This window comes from Nuphar pumila, chromosome 4, assembly GCF_984573655.1.
Source record: "Nuphar pumila chromosome 4, dmNupPumi1.hap1.1, whole genome shotgun sequence".
In the NCBI taxonomy this organism is placed as follows: domain Eukaryota; kingdom Viridiplantae; phylum Streptophyta; class Magnoliopsida; order Nymphaeales; family Nymphaeaceae; genus Nuphar; species Nuphar pumila.
This window is the reverse complement of record NC_143252.1, coordinates 92319069-92340534: the sequence shown is the minus strand read 5'-3', so window position 1 is coordinate 92340534 and position 21466 is coordinate 92319069. Positions and strand designations below refer to the sequence as shown.

The following is a 21466-nucleotide window of genomic DNA, read 5'->3' as shown; positions in this document are numbered from 1 at the left end:
ATGCATTTCAAAACCGCTCAGCGAAGGCTGCACAAAATCGAGCGAAAATGCCTGATGCCCATCTACACAAAGGTGGATCTAGGACTTTTGGGAGTCACCTGAAGAAAATGGTAACTCATCAATATATAAAGAAATCACTTTTATAAGTATTGTTGCAAACCTGTTAACTAAATCTTTTATCATTTCACTTTGCAGGAAGCAGAAAAAGGAGGCATTGTGCCATACAAGGATGTGTTTGTTCAAACACATAAACGTAAGACCACGGAAGAGTTCGTATCGGAAAAGGCGAGAATGACAACGGTATGTATGTATTGTATTAATAATCATTGTAATATACAAGTTATGATAAACATTGTAATTCTTAATTATCAATTTATACTGTAAACATTATTTTGTAGGAGTCATACGAGCAACAGATGGTAGAGCAATATGGCAATGACTCCACTTAGCATCCGCCTTTTGATCCTGCAGCATGGGTGACTGCAGCAGGTGAACCCAAAAAGGGTCGTGTGTTCGGGTTTGGGAGTAATATGAACACCTTGCCAATCGTTGCTTCCTCCAGTCACGGCCAGAGACTTCTCCCGTCCACATCACCTCCAAGCATCCGACTGATTCTTGGGATGATGTACGCCAGATCCTTAAGGACAAATTGCGTGACTACTTCTATGAAACAATTGCCGACGTTCTCCGATATGAGTTCAACAGTTTTTTGCAGAACATGAGAAATTCGTTTGCAGGTGCCTCTCAGGTATAAAAGTTTCATGTGATGTATTGCATGTCGTTAGATTTCATATAACTTTAATTGCCTTAACTTAGGTGCATTGCATATAATTTATTTCAGTATATTTTGTTTATCAATACTGACCTTTTATATAATATTTCAGTATAATATTTTTAATGCCTTAGAATACATATGAACATGATAGAATCACATATACAGTTTTTTTACTGCCTTTGAACACATATGAGCATGATAGAATCACATATACAGTTTTTTGCCTGCCTTAGAGCACATATGAGCATGATAGAATAACATATACAATTTTTTGACTACCTTAGAGCACTTATGAGCATGGTATAATCATATATACAGTTTTTTTGACTGCCTTAGAGCACATATGAGCATGATATAATCACATATACAGTTTTTTGCTTGCCTTAGAACATATATGAGCATGATAGAATCACATATACAGTTTTTTGCCTGCCTTAGAACACATATGAGCATGGTATAATCACATATACAGTTTTTTGCCTGCCTTACAGCACATATGAGCATGATAGAATCACATATACAAATTTTTTTATTGCCTTAGAACACATATGAGCATGATATAATCACATATATAGTTTTTTGCCTGCCTTAGAGCACATATGAGCATGATAGAATCACATATACAATTTTTTGCCTGCCTTAGAGCACATATGAGCATGATAGAATCACATATATAATTTTTTTGATTGCCTTAGAACACATATGAGCATGATATAATCACATATACAGTTTTTTGCCTGCCTTAGAACACATATGAGCATGATAGAATTACATATAAAGTTTTTTGCCTACCTTAGAGCATATATGAGCATGATAGAATCACATATAAAGTTTTTTGACTGCCTTCGAACATATATGAGCATGATATAAACATATATAAAGTTTTTCGTCTGCCTTAGAACAGATATGAGCATGATATAATCACATATACAGTTTTTTGTCTGCCTTAGAACACATATGAGCATGGTATAATCACATATACAGTTTTTTGCCAGCCTTAGAGCACATATGAGCATGATAGAATCACATATAAAGTTTTTTTGACTGCCTTAGAACACATATGAGCATGATATAATCACATATACAGTTTTTTGCCTGCCTTAGAACACATATGAGCATGATAGATTCACATATATAGTTTTTTTTATTGCCTTAGAACACATATGAGCATGATAGAATCACATATACAGTTTTTTGCCTGCCTTAGAACACATATGAGCATGATAGAATCACATATAAAGTTTTTTTGACTGCCCTAGAACACATATGAGCATGATAGAATCACATATAAAGTTTTTTTGACTGCCTTAGAACACATATGAGCATGATATAATCACATATACAGTTTTTTGCCTGCCTTAGAACACATATGAGCATGATAGAATCACATATACAATTTTTTTGATTGCCTTAGAACACATATAAGCATGATATAATCATATATACAGTTTTTTGACTGCCTTAGAGCACATATGAGCATGATAGAATCACATATACAATTTTTTTGACTACCTTAGAACACATATGAGCATGATATAGTCACATATACAGTTTTTTGTCTGCCTTAGAACACATATGAGCATGATAGAATCACATATAAAGTTTTTTTACTGCCTTGGAGAACATATGAGCATGATAGAATCACATATAAAGTTTTTTTGACTGCCTTAGAACACATATGAGCATGATATAATCACATATACAGTTTTTTGTCTGCCTTGGAACACATATGAGCATGATTGAATCACATATATAGTTTTTTGACTGCCTTAGAGCACATATGAGCATGGTAGAATCACGTATAAAGTTTTTTTACTGCCTTTAGAACACATATGAGCATGATTGAATCACATATAAAGTTTTTAACTACCTTAGAACACATATGAGCATGATATAATCACATATACAGTTTTTTGCCTGCCTTATAACACATATGAGCATGATAGAACCACATATACAGTTTTTTACTGCCTTAGAGCATATATATATGAGTATGATAGAATCACAAAAATAGTTTTTTTACTGTCTTTAGAACACATATGTGCATGATTGAATCACATATAAAGTTTTTTTACGACCTTAGAACACATATGAGCATGGTACAATCACATATACATTTTTTTGACTGCCTTAGAGCACATATGAGCATGATTGAATCACATATAAGTTTTTTTTACTTCTTTAAGAACACATATGAGCATGATAGAATCACATATACAGTTTTTTTTTTTGCCTTAGAACACATATAAGCATGATAGAATCACATATACAGTTTTTTGACTGCCTTAGAACACATGAGCATGATAGAATCACATATAGAGTATAATTTATTTCAGTATATTTTATTTATCAATACTGACCTTTCTTTTCTCGTGTAGGTTGCTGGTGATAATCAACGTAGTGTAGCTAAAGGGACAAATCAAGACAATGAACAAGAGGACGCACAAAATCTTGGCGATGATTAGATTCATGTGTTGAATTTGTTCTACCTTCTTTTTGTTTCAAAAATGTAAATGTTGAATTGTAAATAATTAGAACTTGCGAATTTTATAGTGGATCGATTAATTGTTTTAGTTTCCTTTTATATGTATTTTGATGTGTACTTTGTTTTTTATTCACAAAAAATATAAATTGTACAGGAAATATAAATTGTATCACGAGAATTTTTTTCTCGATATTTAATTTTCAAATATTTTTTTTAATTTTTTTTCTTGTTTGCGATGGATTAGCGACCGATATATCCGTCGCTAATTACTATTAGCGTTGAATGTAGCGACGAATTAGCGACGACTATAAATCTGGCTCAACACCAAAGTCATCGTATAGTAAAGATGACCTTACGACGGATGTTGGCATTCATTATTCTGTTGCAACTTAGTGACGGAACTAGCGACAGATACATTCTGTCACTACTTAGCCACAGAATGGGCGACAGATATATTTCGTCGTGAATTAACGTCGAAAAAGTCACAATGGAAGCTATTCGTGTTTAATCCAATGCTAATCTGTCGCAAAGTTATTTAGTGATGAATTAACAACAGATTAGCGACGGATTTAGGTCGTCGCTAATCCATAGGTTTCTTGTAGTGAAAAGCCTAGTCTAAGAGTCATTGTAGGAATCCAAGTATGAAGAGCCTTTTTGAGTAAAAGTATTAGAAGTCATTTTTCATCATCGTTCTTCACTTTTCTCTCCATTCTATATTTTTATTCTCTTCAGGGCAGCGGTGAAAGAGATGAAATATGATAAAGGTGCATCTTTTTTATAAGAGGTTGAATCGATCATTAGAAAAAAGAATCAGGCCAAACTTTTCAAGGGAACCTGCTGATGTCGATGTTGTGTCTGGTAAAGCTTAACCATTTAATGAACACATGACAAGTGAATCAACAATAACCCTGACGAACAAGATGTATTGAATCGGACATGTTCCAACTGCCCGCCCATCCACAAAATGGGATTGGGTGGTGATCGGTTCATGATTTGTTCAGGCAACTGTTCCTTAAGGATTTCTGGATCCCACTTGAATCATTACCAGGCAGATTCTGCCAAATCATGTGAAATGGATTCCTAGCTGAACCATGCTCAGTCTTTACTCATCTCAGGATCCAGTCGAGACCTGATGAGTCAACCGTTTTGTCATTCTATTTTTAGGAGCCGCATGGGATTAAATAGTTGTTCCTTTATGACTCTTACAGCTAAGAAGGGTATTTCCATTGTAGGCCGACTATAATGGTCCTCAAAATTTATTCTCTCACATCTCAACCGCAGATCTCACTCTGTTGTGATGCCTAGTCATCGGCTGTACTATCCTTTTTTTACTTATATTTAATCACAGTATCTTTCAGAGCATGAAATTTTGTTCTTTGTAATTACATGTTAAATATTTTTTTGTATTATAGGTGATGTTGGTTGGTTTTTGTCAATTTTTAAATAGTTCCTAGGTGCTTCCTCTGATAGAAAGGACAGGAGAACATGTGTGCCTTGGCTCTTTCCTCCATTAAGCAAAGCATTTAATTAAAGTCCATGCTGTGTGGCCATGGTATTTAAATTATCATATATTATGTTTGGTGATGAGCCATGTCTCTTGGTTGTTCATGGCCCACATAGCGTTCCAGCTTATATGTCCCGAGACAAGGCACAATGTGGCCGAACTAGCTACTGAATCGGGCCTACTTGGTTCAAACTGTAGTATGCAAAATCAAGCTATTTTTGCTTGTTGCCACAGGCACATGCATGACTATGACAAAGTCAACGACCAACTGGTTTCAACTCGGCCAACCGGACCAAGTTTGTGTTAAACCATGACCAAGCTGATTTCAATGCAATGAATATGGACCAAGTAGGCTGCAACCAAACCGAGCTGGTTCACAATGGACCATGACCAAGTTGGTTCTGATTCCACATGCATTATCCGAGTTGGCTTCATCAGTGTCGAGAATAGAGACTTGGGAATTGATTGGCCCTTCCACGTTGTAAACGATAATGTGCAGTAGGCGCATGTGCATCTGCTTGTTAGCCAGGACATCTTCCTGCCATTTGTCCTACTTTCGATGGAGCATAAAGACAAATCTCACCTGCTTCCGCACTCAATCTGATGGTTACATAGCCTGTCATGGTAATTTCACATGAACTGCGGTAAAGCCTCAGGGTTTGTTAGCATAAAATTTCCAAGGAAAACCAAATTGGAACCAGATTATACTTGGTCGATGTTGGTTTTGGCAGCCCTTAGTACTAGACTACTAGTGTTTAGTTGTATGTCTTGCCTCCTTTTGGAGGCAGGCTTTTCCTTGAGCCGGTTTTGTGTTTTTAACCTTTTATATAATATTCCTTTTTTCAAAAGAAAATAAAAACAATTCTCAGCCTATAATAGAAAATGAAAGGCATGCATGAATGAGGGAGCTTCAAAGACGGAATGCCTAGAATCCACAGTAACCGCTAAAAGCATTCAGCATAAATTATTAGTATGTGTTGTGGGACTGATGCTTTAATTGGAAGCTTGTTGGTTTACAGGTGAAGCAGAAATATCCATTGTTTGTAGTTGTACCATTATTTATAACGAAAGTGAATGAATAAAGATAAAAAGAAAGTCTTCATCCTTTTTAACTCCCGCGGACTCTGGTCAATTCTCAGCCTCACAGGCTGCCCAGACCTCATATAGTTCCGAATCGGCCCCTACAGATACCTAAATAAATGATATCCAGGAACCAGAAAGTATCATAGTAAAATTTAAAGAATTTAATAAACGACCAACCAAATATTTTATTTTCCTTTTGCCTACAAAAGGGTCTCTTCCTCTCTTCCCCTCAAAGACATTCTAGTCCGTAGGCATCACCACATCCCTTGGGTGGTATTAAAGCCTTCATCCTTAGTCTCTGTTTCTCTTCATTGGCTTGTCTTCTATCTTGTGCAGCTCACTTTCTCTGCACCTGCAATCTTTTGTTTCTGTTTGCAGTTTGGTAAATGCTGCTAGAAATGGCATCTGTTTTCGCTGTCACGTTCTTGGGCTTCTTTTTGCTGCCTTCTGTCACCGTTGCCTTCGTTCCTAGGAGGCCCATTGATGTGCCATTTCAGAAGAACTATGTGCCAACTTGGGCACAAGAACATATCAAGTACTTCAATGGCGGTTCCGAAGTGCAACTCATGCTAGATAAGTACACAGGTGAAAAGACCTGACAGCGTGAAAAGAACCAAAATAAACTTCGAAACCATCCACTTCATTCATCTCATTGGTTTTTACTAGCCTTTTTTTCTTGTTCTTTTTTTAACAACAGGTACTGGTTTCCAGTCTAGAGGCTCATACTTATTTGGCCACTTCAGTATGCAAATCAAGTTGGTGCCTGGAGATTCTGCAGGAACAGTTTCTGCTTTCTATGTGAGGGAGAAATCTATCTATATCTTTTCCTCTCAAACATTCCATTGTTATTTTGACTGTAGTCTACTGGTCGTTTGTTGATACGTGGTATGCGTGCCTCGTGCAGCTCTCTTCTCAAAACTCAGAGCACGATGAGATAGACTTTGAGTTCTTGGGCAACAGGACCAATCAACCTTACATATTACAGACCAATGTTTTCACTGGTGGCAAGGGAGACAGGGAACAGAGCGAAGCAGGTTATATGTTCCCCCCCCCCCCGAACAGGGCAGTTAGCTACATCTCATGATCGGGGGTCCCAAAGAGCACCACGTATGTAAGCATGTGCGTCTCGTATCCCCATGTTTGTAAGCATTAATTAGCGTTGGAGTTTGATGCGATTGCAAAGACTTAAGTACCCTCTCCTCCATTGGTGCAAAAAAAAATGACGGTTCTTGAAAAGGAGTGGTTGTAAAGACTTAAGTGCCCCGAAGATGATTATTTAAGACCCAGTCTCTGCACTGGAGGATTATCCGAAAAAGAAATCTCCCCTGGAGGAGGCCATGAACATCAACCCTCTTACTCTCTCTCTCTCCCTTCTATTTCTGCTTCTGTGCACATCCATTAGAAGATCATACATTGCTCCATCAAGCACCGACTGACCTGCACATTGACTGTTGTGGAGCCTGATTCAAAGTTTTTACCCTTACAGGAGGAGTGTTTGGGGGCTCATCCCAGCGTGGGTAGCATCATTCAACTCTCTCTCTCTCTCTCTCTCCCTTCTATTTCTGCTTTTGTGCACATCCATTAGAAAATCATACATTGCTCCATCAAGCACCGACTAACCTGCACATTTACTGTTGTGGAGCCTGATTCAGAGTTTTTACCCTTACAGGAGGAGGGTCTGGGGGCTCCTCTCAGCGTGGGTAGCATCATTCAACTTGACGAGTTGTGGAGTCTGATTTAGAGTTTTTACCCTTACAGAAAGGGGGGTCTGAGAGCTCCTCCCAGTGTGGGTAGCATCATTCAACTTGAAGAGTTATGGAGTCTGATTCAGAGCTTTTACCCTTACAGAAGGGGGGTCTGAGGGCTCCTCCCAGCGTGTTCATGGCCTTTTGCCCTTACAGGAGGGGGGTCCGGGGGCTCATCAACCCTCTCTCGCTCTCTCTCCCTTCTATTTCTGCTTCTGTGCACATCCATCAGAAGATCCTACATTGCTCCATCAAGCACCGAATGACCTGCACATTGACTGTTGTGGGTCCTTACTGATGAGCTGCCTCTAAATTTATTCGACTCTGTGTCCTTACTGCACTTGAAGTTGAGTCGTTGTATTTTTTGTTATTCGGTGGGTGGTGAGGCCTTCCTCTACTCTCTCAAGACTCTTAGCTTGGGCAATCTTTCTTTTGATGATTGTGGTTGTAATGTATTGTTGAAGTTAAAATGGGGAACGAATTGACAATAGAAATCGCTGAAAATTTACAAAAAAAAACTAGACTCAATAACGAAGATACCACTTTTTACGGATTTGGAATATGACCTCCGGTTAAGGAGATATGGCCCTGACAAGTTGGTCCTAATTCGGGTAGCGATTTACAGCGATTTGCTTACTGAATAACACTACAAATCGCTATAGCGATTTGCGGAAGACACTACAAATCGCTATAGCGATTTGCGGAAGAATTTACAGAGCCGGTACCGAGATCTCATGTTCGGGGGTTCCAAACCGCGCCACGTATAAGATGCAGACCGGCATGTATCCCCATGTGGGTCGCCATCATATTGCATCGTAATTTGGTGCCACAGCAAAGACTTAAGTAACCTTTACCGCCATTCGCTTCATCTTCCTCGGACGGACATAAATGCCCTCCTTCTAGAAAACTGAATCGTTGGTTCGTGAAAATGACAAAACTGCCCTCCATCGATATCGCGGGAAAACGTTCCGCAGAGTTTGCGTATGTAGCAAGCGTTATGTTGTATGATACAAATAGTTCAAAAAAATCCTTTCTCGCTCTAAGCACTCTACCGGAGATTCTTTGCTTTCATCTCGAGTTGCCGAAGCATCCTTTCCTTTTTACCAGAGCATCTGTTTCCGTCTTACGCGCAGTCGCAGCATCGTTGCCACCTTCTGTTGCGTATTAGTTGTTACTGTTGCTTACTCTACAGTTGGAATATCCAAATTCCCATCGTTTCGGTGAGTTTCGTGTAAGTTTTCTTTCTTCAATCTGAAGATTGGTTCTTATACAAGGATTTGTATTATGAACCCAAATATTCCGACGATTTCTAATGATGATGATCGTGTATTATGTTGTGCAAATTAGCAATGTCTGTGCCTAATCAGATTAGAGATACCCCGTCGTTCTATGGGTTGTCTATTAGAGAAGTGATCTGCCAGTCCCATCTATCTAAAGTTTTTGAAAGATACCAAAATATACTTAAGATTGAGAACGATGAAGACAGGGAAAAAGCCTTGGAATCGTATTATGCGGAGGATTATCCATCAGATATCGAGGCTGCGGACCAAAGGAAGAACTCTGAAGAACGAAAGATGCAGAACAAGGATGACGAAAAGAAGGCAAAGGCCAGAAATATTGATGAGAATATAAATAGAAGGCGGAGGATTAACGCACAGCAGATGGAAAAGAGGAAGAAGAAGGCGGAGGAGTGGGAAAGGGATGTTAGCAATATGCTGGCGGAGGCTCATAGGAGAAACTTGGAGAGTAGAGCAATGCGACACAAGGCAAGGCTACTGAAGGAGGCGGAGGAGAGGCGAAGGCAAATGAATAAGGAGGAGGAAGAGAAGGAACAAAATATTCCTCAGTTTGAGGAAGAAAAGGAAAGGCGAAGGAGGGAGTTGGAGTTCGAGGAAGCTAAGGAAATGCAAAGGCAGCAGAAGGAGAATGAGGAAAAGAAGGAAAGGCAACGGAAGGAGGAGGAGGAGGTAGAGAAGGAAAGAGAAAGGAAGAAGCAGGAGGAAGAATTGCAGGAAAGAAGGAAACAACAACTGCAAGAGAAAGAAAGACGGCGGAAAGAGAAGGAGGAAGAAAAGGAAAGGGAAAGGGAAAGGAAGAAGCAGGTGGAAGAACTGCGGCAAAGAAGGAAACAAGAAATTGAAGAGAAAGAAAGGCGACTGAAGGAGAAGGAGGAGGAAGAAAAGGAAAGGGAAAGGAAGAAGCAGGAGGAAGAGGCGAAAAGGGAGAGACAAAGGAAGTAGAAGGAGGAGGAGATAAAGGAGAGAGAAAGGAAGGAGAAGGAGGAGGATGCGAAAAAGGAGAGAGAAAGGATGCAGGAGGAGAAAAGGGAAAGAGAAAGGAAGGAGAAGGAGGAGGAGAAAAGGCAGAGAGAAAGGAAGCAGAAGGAGGAGGAGGAGAAAAGGGAGAGAGAAAGGAAGGAGAAGGAGGAGGAGGAGAAAAGGAAGAGAGAAAGGAAGGAGAAGGAGGAGGAGAAACGCGAGAGAGAAAGGAATCAGAATGAGCAGGCGGAAAAGGAGAGAGAAAGGAAGCAGAAGGAGGAGGAGGAGAATAGGGACAGAGAAAGGAAGCAGAAGGAGGATGAGAAAAGGAAGGCGAGAGAAAGGCATGCGACGGTGGAGCCGGTAGAGATGGAGATTGAAAGGCAGTTGGAGGCAGTGGACCCACCAGAAAGTCCTAGGTTGGAGGGAGAACAGCAGAAAATAGCGACCAAGGTAAATATATCCGTCCTGTCTGCGAAGATTTAATAATATGTTTAGCGATTTTGGTATAACGATTACTGTGTTAGGTATTGATATTTATAGCGATTACTGCGATAGTATGTCTGCAACCGATATTATTTATAGCGGTTAGTAGAATAGTATTTATAAGTACAAATGGAAGTAATTTATAATTTGTAGGAATAATATGTTATTTTGTGTTACAGGGAGGTCACAGGAGAAGTAGAGCACCAGGTGAAAAGCTCGGAGGTCGCTGTCAATGGCCTGTAGTTCTGTCTTGGTATGGTCAACTGAGTGCATATCAGAAGGACCGACTACGAAATATGCACTTCGGTGGCCTTTTGGACCAGCAATATTTTGAAACTTGCTGGAATACCATGACTCACCTGGTAAATAAGTGGAATGATAAGACTAACACATTCCAGTTTGATTCTTTTGAGATCACCATGACTCTAGAAGATGTGACGAGGATCACTGGCCTTAAGTGCGATGGCAGTGCTGTCCTATTACGGCATTCAAACTATAACGCAAGGGAAAATTGCACTGCCCTTCTAGGAATGTCGATGGACGAATGGAGTCAATGTATTTCTGGTGGAAGCAATTCCACATCAATGAAGGTCTCAATTTTTCATAATAAATGGGAAGGCCACTCCGCTACTTGTGCATCTGAAACAGCTGACCAAGAGTTGCGCGGCTTCCTTCTATATTTTTTTGCTCTTACATTATTTTCCGATTGTTCTGGTTCGAGAATAAGTTCCATGTGGCTGCAGTACCTGCCAGACTTAGACGAAGTCGACAACTATGCCTGGGGTGCCGCTATGCTCGCACACCTGTACAGTCAACTCCACCGTGCGAGTAATGGTACGAAACAGTTGGCGGATTTTGGCCATTTGTTCAGGTATTTGTTGATTACATACTTAGTATTTGTAGACAAATCTCATTGCAGTCTGTGGCGTTGCTAATAATATTTTTTTTGTTAGGCCTGGGCGTTGGAACATATTATCCTATTGCGTCCACGGTGTGGCCCTCCGATTTGTGGTTTTCCAAAGATCGATCGCTGGGCCAGAATAAACATCGCAGTTTATAATGCTAAGTCCATTTTAGATGGGCTGCAATTAAACGAGGTAAACGTTCTAAAATTGTTTACAATCGCGTCAGCATTTACCATTGAGTATTATAAATCGTTGTAATGTTCAGCATTCTTAAGTATACATCGCTGCATGATTGTCTTCCGTAGTGCATATCGTTGTTGCCATATCATGCATAAATAAATTTTAATATATTTGTCATTCGTTATTAAAAAGAATTATCAATGTACAGATTTTGTGGAGACCTTATGGAGATGGGGGCGATGATGAAGACGTTGTTGCGGAGGCTGCCAGATTGTCTGACCGCGATTTGTGGCTATTCTGCAATTTTGAAGCCGAGTTGCAGCAAGGTAGTCGAGTTCTCCTACAATCTGGCTTGGGGCAGTCTATCCCAAATAAGCCTTTGGAGGTGAGAAGGAAGATGAATATTGGTGGGGACAGGCATGTGAATTGGAGCGATCGCTACAGGGACGAATTATTAAATTGGAACTCAGGTGGTTTCCCTGCCGTATCGTATGATCATGAAGGACGACAATTTGATCCCTTCTATTTCGAAAGCTATTGGGAACCAATGCGGCAAAATCGGAAGATTGAGAAAATTGTCAACCCATGCCTCCCAACTGTCCCTTCTCATGTTGTAGCCCAGCCTCTACAACCAAAACGTCGTCTCGCTCTGGTTAATACTACTAGTCCCTCAGTAACAAATCACGAGGAAGACCGAATACTTGCTCCAAAAGAGAAGACTGTCTCTGCCGCAAGGTTCGAACTTATTGAGAGGGAGAATAAGAAATTAAGGACAGAAGTAAGCACTATGGGCATTCAATTGAATGTAGTGGTGGACATGATGACCAGTCTTCTTAGGCAAGGTTTCGCAACGAAGAGGCCACCCAGGATAGACAGTCCACCAATAAAAAGTGAGAGACAAGTCTATGAAATTTCATCAGATTCGTCCAGTGACTCGGAATAAATCCTAGATTTTCATATACGATAATCGTGAAAAGGTATTTGTGTTAAATAATCAATAGATAAGGAAAGGATTTGTTGCCATCGCTGGATACTTCGTGCTTTGAGTCAGAGAGCATCGCAGCATAGTGATTTGTGGGTATTGTTCGAATGTCAAATCACACGTGAAAAACGTATTTTTGAATATTTAAAACTTAATGAGCGGCATGGAAAGACGTATTTTTGAATACTTCGAACGCAAGCATTTAATTTGGCGGCGGTTATCAAAAAAAGGTGGCATGCGAAAAGCCGCATTTATATTTTTTTTAAACGCAATCAATTAATTAGCGGGCTGTTTTCAAAAAATGGCTGCACGTTAAAGGACTTTACCTTTGTAGGTGAGGACGGCGTTTCAGTATCTGCGTTGCAAAGGTGCCATCGATATCTCCGTTCAGGCATGGCGCCGAAGAAGGGGACAATCAGAGCAGTACGACCAACCATGGCGGCCAAGAAGAGGACGAGTGGAGCAATACGACCCGACACGACGCCAAAGACGATGGGAGCACTACGACCGGGCACGACGGCAACAGAGAGGACGATGGTAGCAAAACGACCAGGCACGACGCCAGAGGAGTGGACGAGGGGAGAAAAACGACCAGGCACGGAGCAAACAGATAGGAGGATGGGAGCTAAACGACCAGGCGGCGCCAATGGAGTGGACGATGGGAGCAAAACGGCCACGCACGGCCGTGAACAAGAAGACAACCACATCCACAGTACCAGGACTAGCGCTTAAGAGGTATATTTTTTTAAACGCCTGAGCGGTTTAGTGAACATTTGCCTTTTCATGTCGTATTTGGACTAGTGTTGTTTACTGTAGACAATAATTTCAATGTCCAATCCTGAATACCACGCTCATGGTGCACTCAGTGCAACATCCACAGTCTCGGGTGGGCGGCAACGCCCTGACGAGTTCGTAGATGACATCGAGCAGATGCAAGATGAATTTGCAGATGGGAACACTATCAGTAATTTTGTAAGTATTTGTCCACTATCAATTTCTAGGTCATCGATTTGCATGTTCTGAAGTTCGTAAATTTGTGCAACCAGACAATGTATGATTTTGTTAATTACATTCAGAGCAACCCAACGAGCAATACAGTACGCATCATCAGCCCGTATTTCATGGTATGTCTGGGCCGCTGTTGTTCTGTTTGCTTTCATGACGTACTCACGTTTCTTGGTGGTTAAACCTTGCTATTTCGTGCAACAGATGTACGTCCGGCGAAAGCCATACGACATAGGATTCGCAGATGCACTACCTTGTTGGAACAGCGACGATGAGTGCGTAGACATTTCGAAATTTGGAAAGGTAAGTGAACAAACCTCTTATCCAAGGTTTATTCGTAACATCCCCATCACGATAAGTCTCTGGAACGAAAAATGATTTTATCGATTCGCAGATTTTACTTCCTACACTCTGGCAACATCCAGACCATTGGGTCCTATACGAGATAAATTTTCAGGTAAAACAACTATGGTGCTACTACTCATTGGACTGCCACAGTGGCGTAGAACGCGATGCTATGCATTTGGTAAGCTTGTGCCCAAAGGTGAAGTAGCTATTCGAGGTGGACCGGACTGTAATATATTATCCCTTTTTCATAGGCGGGATTCCTTAACGGGCAAATGGGTGTCGACATTGGTGAGTGGATGTTGCTCTGTGCTGACGATGCTCCGTTACAAAGTAATGGGGTCGATTGTGGCATATTCGTAATGAAGCATATTGAAGCAATATACAATGGAGAAGAACCTTGTTTCCACGTTGTATGAGCTTCGTATCCGATGTTATTGGGTATTCCTATTATATATTGGTTTCACATTACCTGTTTTATTGCAGGAACATATGCCGGTAATACGCGATGAAATATGCGGAAAATTGATTGAGTTTAAAATGAACGGCAGACAGAATAGTATAAAGTGAAACCTATCGATTGCTCTGTCTGTACAACCTAACGAGCCCCTCCATCACCGTTCTCGCCGTCCTCCTCGACAGCAACCCAGTCGATGCAGTCGCGCTGAGGGGGGCCAGCAGGAGCTCCGCCAAGTCCTCTTCCTCTCCCTAGCGAGGTCTAAACGGATTTGTCGTTCCGGTGACGGGTGTTCATCTCGTTCCGGTGACGGGTGTTCTATGAAAAGTAAATTGTATTCAGAAATAGTTTTGTGTTGTATACGCATAACCAATGCTGGAAAAGTTGTTCTTAAGCAATGAAGAATACTGTACGGCGAAAGATATTTCTAAATATCGCATTACGTGAACTTATCAATAAGAAAGGTTTGTTCTTAGAAATCGCTGTATTGATGAACCAACGGTAATGTACACCTAAGGCGATTTCTTGAGACATACTTGTGGATTTATTTGAGACCCAAAGATTCGGTCCAATCGCATTGACTACGATTCAGAATAGTCCTCTGGCATGACATTGTTTTCATTAATGCGGAGTGTTTTTTTATTTAAGATTTGCTTTTGGTTTAATGAAACTGACGTATATACTCGAAAACTGACGGAGGGTGATAGGACGTTTCATTAATATTTGAATGACACAACACACAGTTCCACTTTGCTTCGCGAATAAGGAACCGACATAATCGACAATTCCTGCATAAACGACTTATTCTTGAATCGAGTGCATAGGCGGCTTCGACGCAGTTGTCGTATCTGTCTATACCTTTTTCATAGGTCTGTAAGATCATAATTGAAGAAACCGTCGTTTAAAATTCAAGCAATTTTCAAATACTGGCACAGGTTTTCATGGTCGTAGCAGTGTAGTTTGACGTTAGACCACCAAGCGTATCGCTTTGTACTATTCGTAAAATACGAACGCGACATTAAAGCGATGTTTAAGCATACAACATTTCATAGCGATGTTGAATATTATCATTTCGAACATTAGAAGTCTTTGTTCATTGCACACATCGCAGTCTCACCCTGCGACTGTCAATCACGCGGGTTGAGCGCACATCTTTTATCAATTACAAGCCTTTTAGATCCTCGCCTCCGTCAGTTTCTCCTCCGAAATTAGAAAGGACGTCAACTTTTTGCAGAGTTCTTCGCAGAATCCGGGTATATCAACCTGCAAAAACAGATTGTAAACTAGAAGCAATAGACATGCCCTTAATTCCCAATAACAGAGGCCAAGGAATGGCATACAACGTCGAAACAGGGTTTTGCACCATTGTATATCGCTTCAATGTACTTCATTACAAATACGCCGCAATCAACGCCATTATCTTGTAAAGGAGCATGGTATGCCGTGCGATAGATCCACTCGCTGACATCGACTCCCAAAATGGCTATGAGGAAACCGATCTGAGAATAATGCGACCGAAAGTAAATTCATGACCCCAGTACACTACACGATACTCATATAGATGGAATCTTACGAGATGGGAAATGTCTAGCCGTAAACCACTGTCAACTTCCAACGAATTGTAACACCATAGTTGTTTTTCGCGTAAATCCATCACGTATAAGACCCAATGCTTTTCAGACTGCTAGAGTGTAGGAATCAATATCTGCAAATAGATCGAAAAAATATTGTTACCACTGTCACGCTGTAATATTGCACTGTAGGTTTGTTTGCTTACCTTTTCACTTGTCATAAGGTCTCTGCAGTGATTACTGTTAACCCAATAAGGTTTGCCGTCTTGAAATCCACTGGAGTATGGCAAACGGCGTAATATAGTCTGCAAACCGAAAGAAACATTGCTAACACCAACGTTAACATATGAATCAATTGGACTAAATCAATAATGAAAAGCAACATAAAATACAACCAATATACCATGAAATATGGGCTGATGACGCTCACAGTCTGGCTTGGTGCGTTGCTTTTAATATAATTTACGAAATCGGATATAGTCTGTTTGCAGCAAATATGGTGTTGTATTGATCATACGTACACATGACTTACGTTTATAGACAACTACTACTAGTTTCATACTAACAAAATTACTGATCATGTTGCATTGTGCGAATTCACTGCGCATTCGGTTGATGTCCTCCAGGAGTGATTGACTAAGTTTTCGCCCAACTTCGTCGGTGGATGTTCGACTGAAATGAATGCGGACATTGCAACGACCGATATTTAAATTACATTATATAGTACACAAAAACAAATCGCAAAAAACGCATGAAAGAGACGGATTTTGCTGAACATGTAGACTATGTGTAGACAATATACCCATGATTCGCCATTGTTGGTCGTGTAGCTGTCTTCGTCTGCCTCACCGACTACAATTTTCTATGTTCGAGGGCGGATCTCCAGGTTTATGAAGGAACCGTCGGTTTGGTTGTTGCTGGTTAACGAAGTAGAAGACAAACACACCTTCCAATGCTTGTGCAACTATTTATGACCTAAAAGATGTACTGCTCAACTAACATGATCAATGAATACTGTACGACAACTCAAACATTTATGGGTATCCGTTGAAAAATACACATTGAGTAGCCTTTTATTTATAATATATGGATACAACTTTTCACAAGATAACAATAATGATTTCAAAAGGCAAGTGGAGGTGTCGGGAACGCGAAAGATTTGCTGGAGAAGAAGTTGACTGGAGGTGTATGGCGATTTGTGGTTATCGTTGAATAGCGATCTGTGACATCGCAGCACAGTGATTGACAGTCCTACGCTGCGATGCCACACATCGCAGCACACTTGAACAATCCTTCGCATCACGCTAAGATTGACAGTCCAACAATAATCAACAACGTTCTACGCTGCGATGCCACATATCGCTATTCAACGATAACCACAAATCGCCATACAGTGATGTCATCATTCGCCTTCCTGCAGAAGCAAAAATGCTATCTATCGATTTGAATAAATTCAACCACGAACCGCAAGTCGTCAATGAAAAACGACTATGAACTCTCAAAAAATCCGGCATTGTGGAGATCGGGTCATGCAAAGAGGCATGACAACTAAGTTAATAGCCCACACGAGATTCCTGTGTCCCAAACCTATCTATCGACTGCATAGGAGTCATAAATGATGCAAATAAATCATGATTATGATCACTGATTAAAGTACGCACGACAAATTTCCCATTCGGATGTCTTCTCAAAACCAATCTCGCCTGACATCCACATCTTGATTCTGGCGTGCTCCTAGTTGGATTTCCCATTGATTTCTTCCAACCTTGCTTGGAACAGACATATGTCTTTCTAACCAAGACACCCTGTGCATTTTTTGACCAAGAAAACCTTCTCACACTGAAGCCAACTTTTAAGGCATAATCATTGTAAAATTTATATGCATCTTCTTCGTTATTAAAATGCATTCCTTCTACAGGAACATAGTCAAGTGCAATTCCATGTACATTCCCAGTTCCTACGGTTTTATTAAGTGTACTGACATCAAAATCAGGATCATTATTGAATTGCATTTCTTCTCCTGGAACATTGAAGTCAGGTGTACTTCCGTGTACATTCCCGGTGCATACACTTTTATTATGTGCGCTGTCATGGTAGTCTACCTCATCATTGAATTGCATTTCTTCCACTGGAACATTCAAATCAATAGTGGGTCTAATGCCTGCACCCTTCTTTTCATGTGCATCGTTAGTGCAGATGTTCAATTCTTCAGTTGGGTCATAAGTATAGATATTCAATTCTCCAGATCTTTCTATTGATTGAGCTACATCGTCTTTATTACAACCTGATGATAAGCTCAATAATGTTTTAAGCAATATATCAATTTGTGTTTGCAGCAACATGGCAAACAAGTCGATATTATCTCACAAAAACGAGAGTCTGTTACTAATACAGCGGTTTGAGATACAATGCATATGATGAGTGAATGTAGGATACCTGATGGGGTAGAGGCCCTTCCTAGCATCTGCAAACAAGCATTCCTGTCAACAGGTCCCAGCGTCTTACAAATATCGATAAGTTTTCAACCTTCGTAAGAACAAGATCTACCTGCAATAACCAAACAAAGCCTTAATGACACACAAGACGACATGCCTTCTTCATCGATAGCATGATGCTGGGAAGCTACTCACGCCGCCTTGATGGAACTGGTTGGAATGTTTGTGCATCATTGCTTTCTTCCTTAATGCCTAACAACAACGACAAATAAAAGAAGACAGTGGAATGTTTTGTAAGCAATATATCAATTTCCGTTAGCAAGCGGCATAGGTTTACTACGATTTAATCAGGATGCATATAAGAACGGATACCACTAGGGTTACGCAAGTCAAAGCAACGATTTAATGAATGAAAGTATCAAAGCAAGTGCGGTTTGATGTTTGCTTATGCTGAGCATCGACGTGTCGCTTACCATGCCAATAAAATAAACATGTCGTACATGTGTGTTGACGATAACGCTCTCATAATATCCACGAGGCTCTAAAGCGAGTTCAATAGAAGTCGCTGAGAGAGCAACGATATGCATGCGAAAATCGCCCCGCCATGCGTGTCAAGATGTGTTTCTGCACTCAAACGTTTTCAAAGTCTGTGTACAAATATCTTACAAATACATATTACAAAACATATAATATCTTACAAAACGATATGTATAGCGATTTGTCAGATATTGAAAATCGATACAGCAGTTCAGTATTTATAACTTACAACTCGACGATACAAAAACATACTATCTAAAAGGTCGATAAATATATCGCACAATAAATTACAAATCGATAAGGAAGAACTTGAACATAATAGCAAACAAATCGATATTAACTAACAAAAATGTATCTCACAAAAACGAGAGTCTGTTACTAATATAGCGGTTTGAGATACAATGCATATGATGAGTGACTGTAGGATACCTGATGGGGTAGAGGCCCTTCCTAGCATCTGCAAACAAGCGTTCTTGTCAACAGGTCCCAGCGTCTTACAAATATTGATAAGTTTCCAACCTTCGTAATAACAAGATCTACCTGCAATAACCAAAGAATGCCTTAATGGCACACAAGACGACATGCCTTCTTCATCGATAGCATGATGAGATGAAAAGCTACTCACGGTGCCTTAATGGCACTGGTTGGAATGTTTGTGAATCATTGCTTTCTTCCATGATGCCTAACGACAGCAGAAATGAAGAGAAGACACTGGAATGTTTTGTAACACAAGGCAGGCACGAGAAGGCGACAGTGTGTTGTACAACAGGATAAAAAACAAGGCGAAAAGCTCGACTGGAGACGAAGGCAAAGTCTGCGTTGATAATGGGAGCAACTGTTACAGCAGATGGCGCAGGCGAACGTCTCCACTTTAAATGGTTAACATCAAACTTTCTGGATGGAGGATTTTTTTGTCCTTTTCCCCACCCGTCGTTTCACAACTTTTGAATGGAGGATATTTTTGTCATTTCCTCGAACCGTCATTTTAGGGCAAGAAAAGCAAGTAAGGGTGATTAAGTCTTTGCAACAGCACCAGAGTCCGATGCAAAGTTATGTCAACATACACGGGAATACGAGCCCCATGTGCATGAATACGTGGCGCTCATTCGATCCCCCGAACACGGACATGGGATTCAGTGAATCATCGGGGGCGAACATACACAACCCTGATCTATCTCTGGTTTGATCCCACAAAAGATTTTCACTCTTACTCTGTTCTGTGGAACATGTACGAAATAGTGTACGTTTCCGCGTTCAAAAACATTTTTCTCAAGTACCTTCTGTTTTATTGCGTTTGTCCTTCTTTCATGGTTTTGGAGGAAGTAAAACATTTTGTTATCTTTTGTGCATCAGTTTCTTTGTAGATGATGTACCCATCAGGATATTCAAGAACAGCAAGGACCTAGGAGTGAGGTTCCCCTTCTACCAACCGATGAAGTTGTACTCTAGCCTCTGGAATGCTGATGATTGGGCAACAAGAGGTGGGTTGGAGAAAACGGATTGGAGCAAGGCACCGTTTGTTGCATCCTATAGGAATTTCCACATTGATGGCTGCGAGGCATCTGTCAATGAGAAGGTTTGTGCTACACAGGGTCGGAGATGGTGGGACCAGAGAGAGTTTCAGGATCTTGATGGCCTGCAGTATAGGAAGCTAAGATGGGTTAGACAGAAATACACCATCTACAATTATTGTACAGATAGAGCCAGGATCCCCACAATGCCACCAGAGTGTGCTAGGGATAGAGATGTCTAGCTTATTTTTCCTTTTCATGATGTCTTGTTCCTGATATATGTATCATGCTGGTTTCTGGGTTTTCATTAGGAGTTCATGTATGTTGTTGTATGGGTTAAAGATATGATGGTCGTTATGATTCATGGGCATTAGGTGGGTCTCTTGGGTTAAGAGAAGCTGTTGTTTATGCCATGTTGATGTTTCCAATTTACAGTTCATGCTTGAATTTAAATCTTGTTCTTCATAAACTATGAATCTACGAGAGACTCTATACTCCTTGCGTATCCATTCATACACAAACCACCTGAATTCAGATCTCCGCATAATCCCGAGTCCTTGATGAAACAAAATATTGTACTGGAGATTATGTTTCTAGTTGGTAGTAGGCTTGATGATGTGACAAATTCTGGAAATTTCTGTGGAATGAGATATAGATATTTTCTAGGTAAGAACGAAAATGACCTCGCTGTTAATGAGACAAGTAAGAATTCATTGTATGTTTGGTGGAGGTTGATGGGGAAAGCCTGAAAGGGGCTCTCTTTTGGCGTGTCTCAAAAAAGATTGGCAAATTGGACGTTTGGAATATCGTGTGATATATCATGTATGTTTTTCTTGACAGTGCATTTGTTAAAAATGAGAGGGTGGTGTATGTTCTCCCTCGATGATTCACTGGATCCCACGTCTGTGTTCGGGGGTCTGAATGAGCACCACGTATACAAGCACATGGGGCTCGTATTCCCGTCTATGTTGACATCACTTAGCATTGGAGTCTGGTGTGGTTGCAAAGACGTAAGTACCCTTTATTGCTATTCTTCTCATAAAGTGAAGGTTTGAGAAAATGACAAAAATGCCCTTCATTCAAAAAAGAAAAACCAAACAGTTCAAAAAAAGGATAAACATGTCCTCCATCCAGAAAGTCGAGAATGATGTTGACTCTTCAAAGTCTACACAGCGAAACGAACCTTAATCATTTCGATGATG

General features: G+C 40.5%; 1 protein-coding gene across 1 annotated transcript; it reads left to right on the top strand.

Moving 5' to 3' along the window:
- The first annotated feature begins 6245 nt into the window (after positions 1-6245).
- On the top strand, positions 6246-20506 carry LOC149840308 (xyloglucan endotransglucosylase protein 2-like). Its single transcript, XM_090004387.1, has 5 exons — positions 6246-6432; positions 6545-6645; positions 6752-6873; positions 19922-19993; positions 20107-20506. The coding sequence occupies exons 1-5, from the start codon at positions 6246-6248 to the stop codon at positions 20504-20506; spliced, it is 882 nt and encodes a 293-aa protein (XP_089860513.1).
- Positions 20507-21466: the final 960 nt, after the last annotated feature.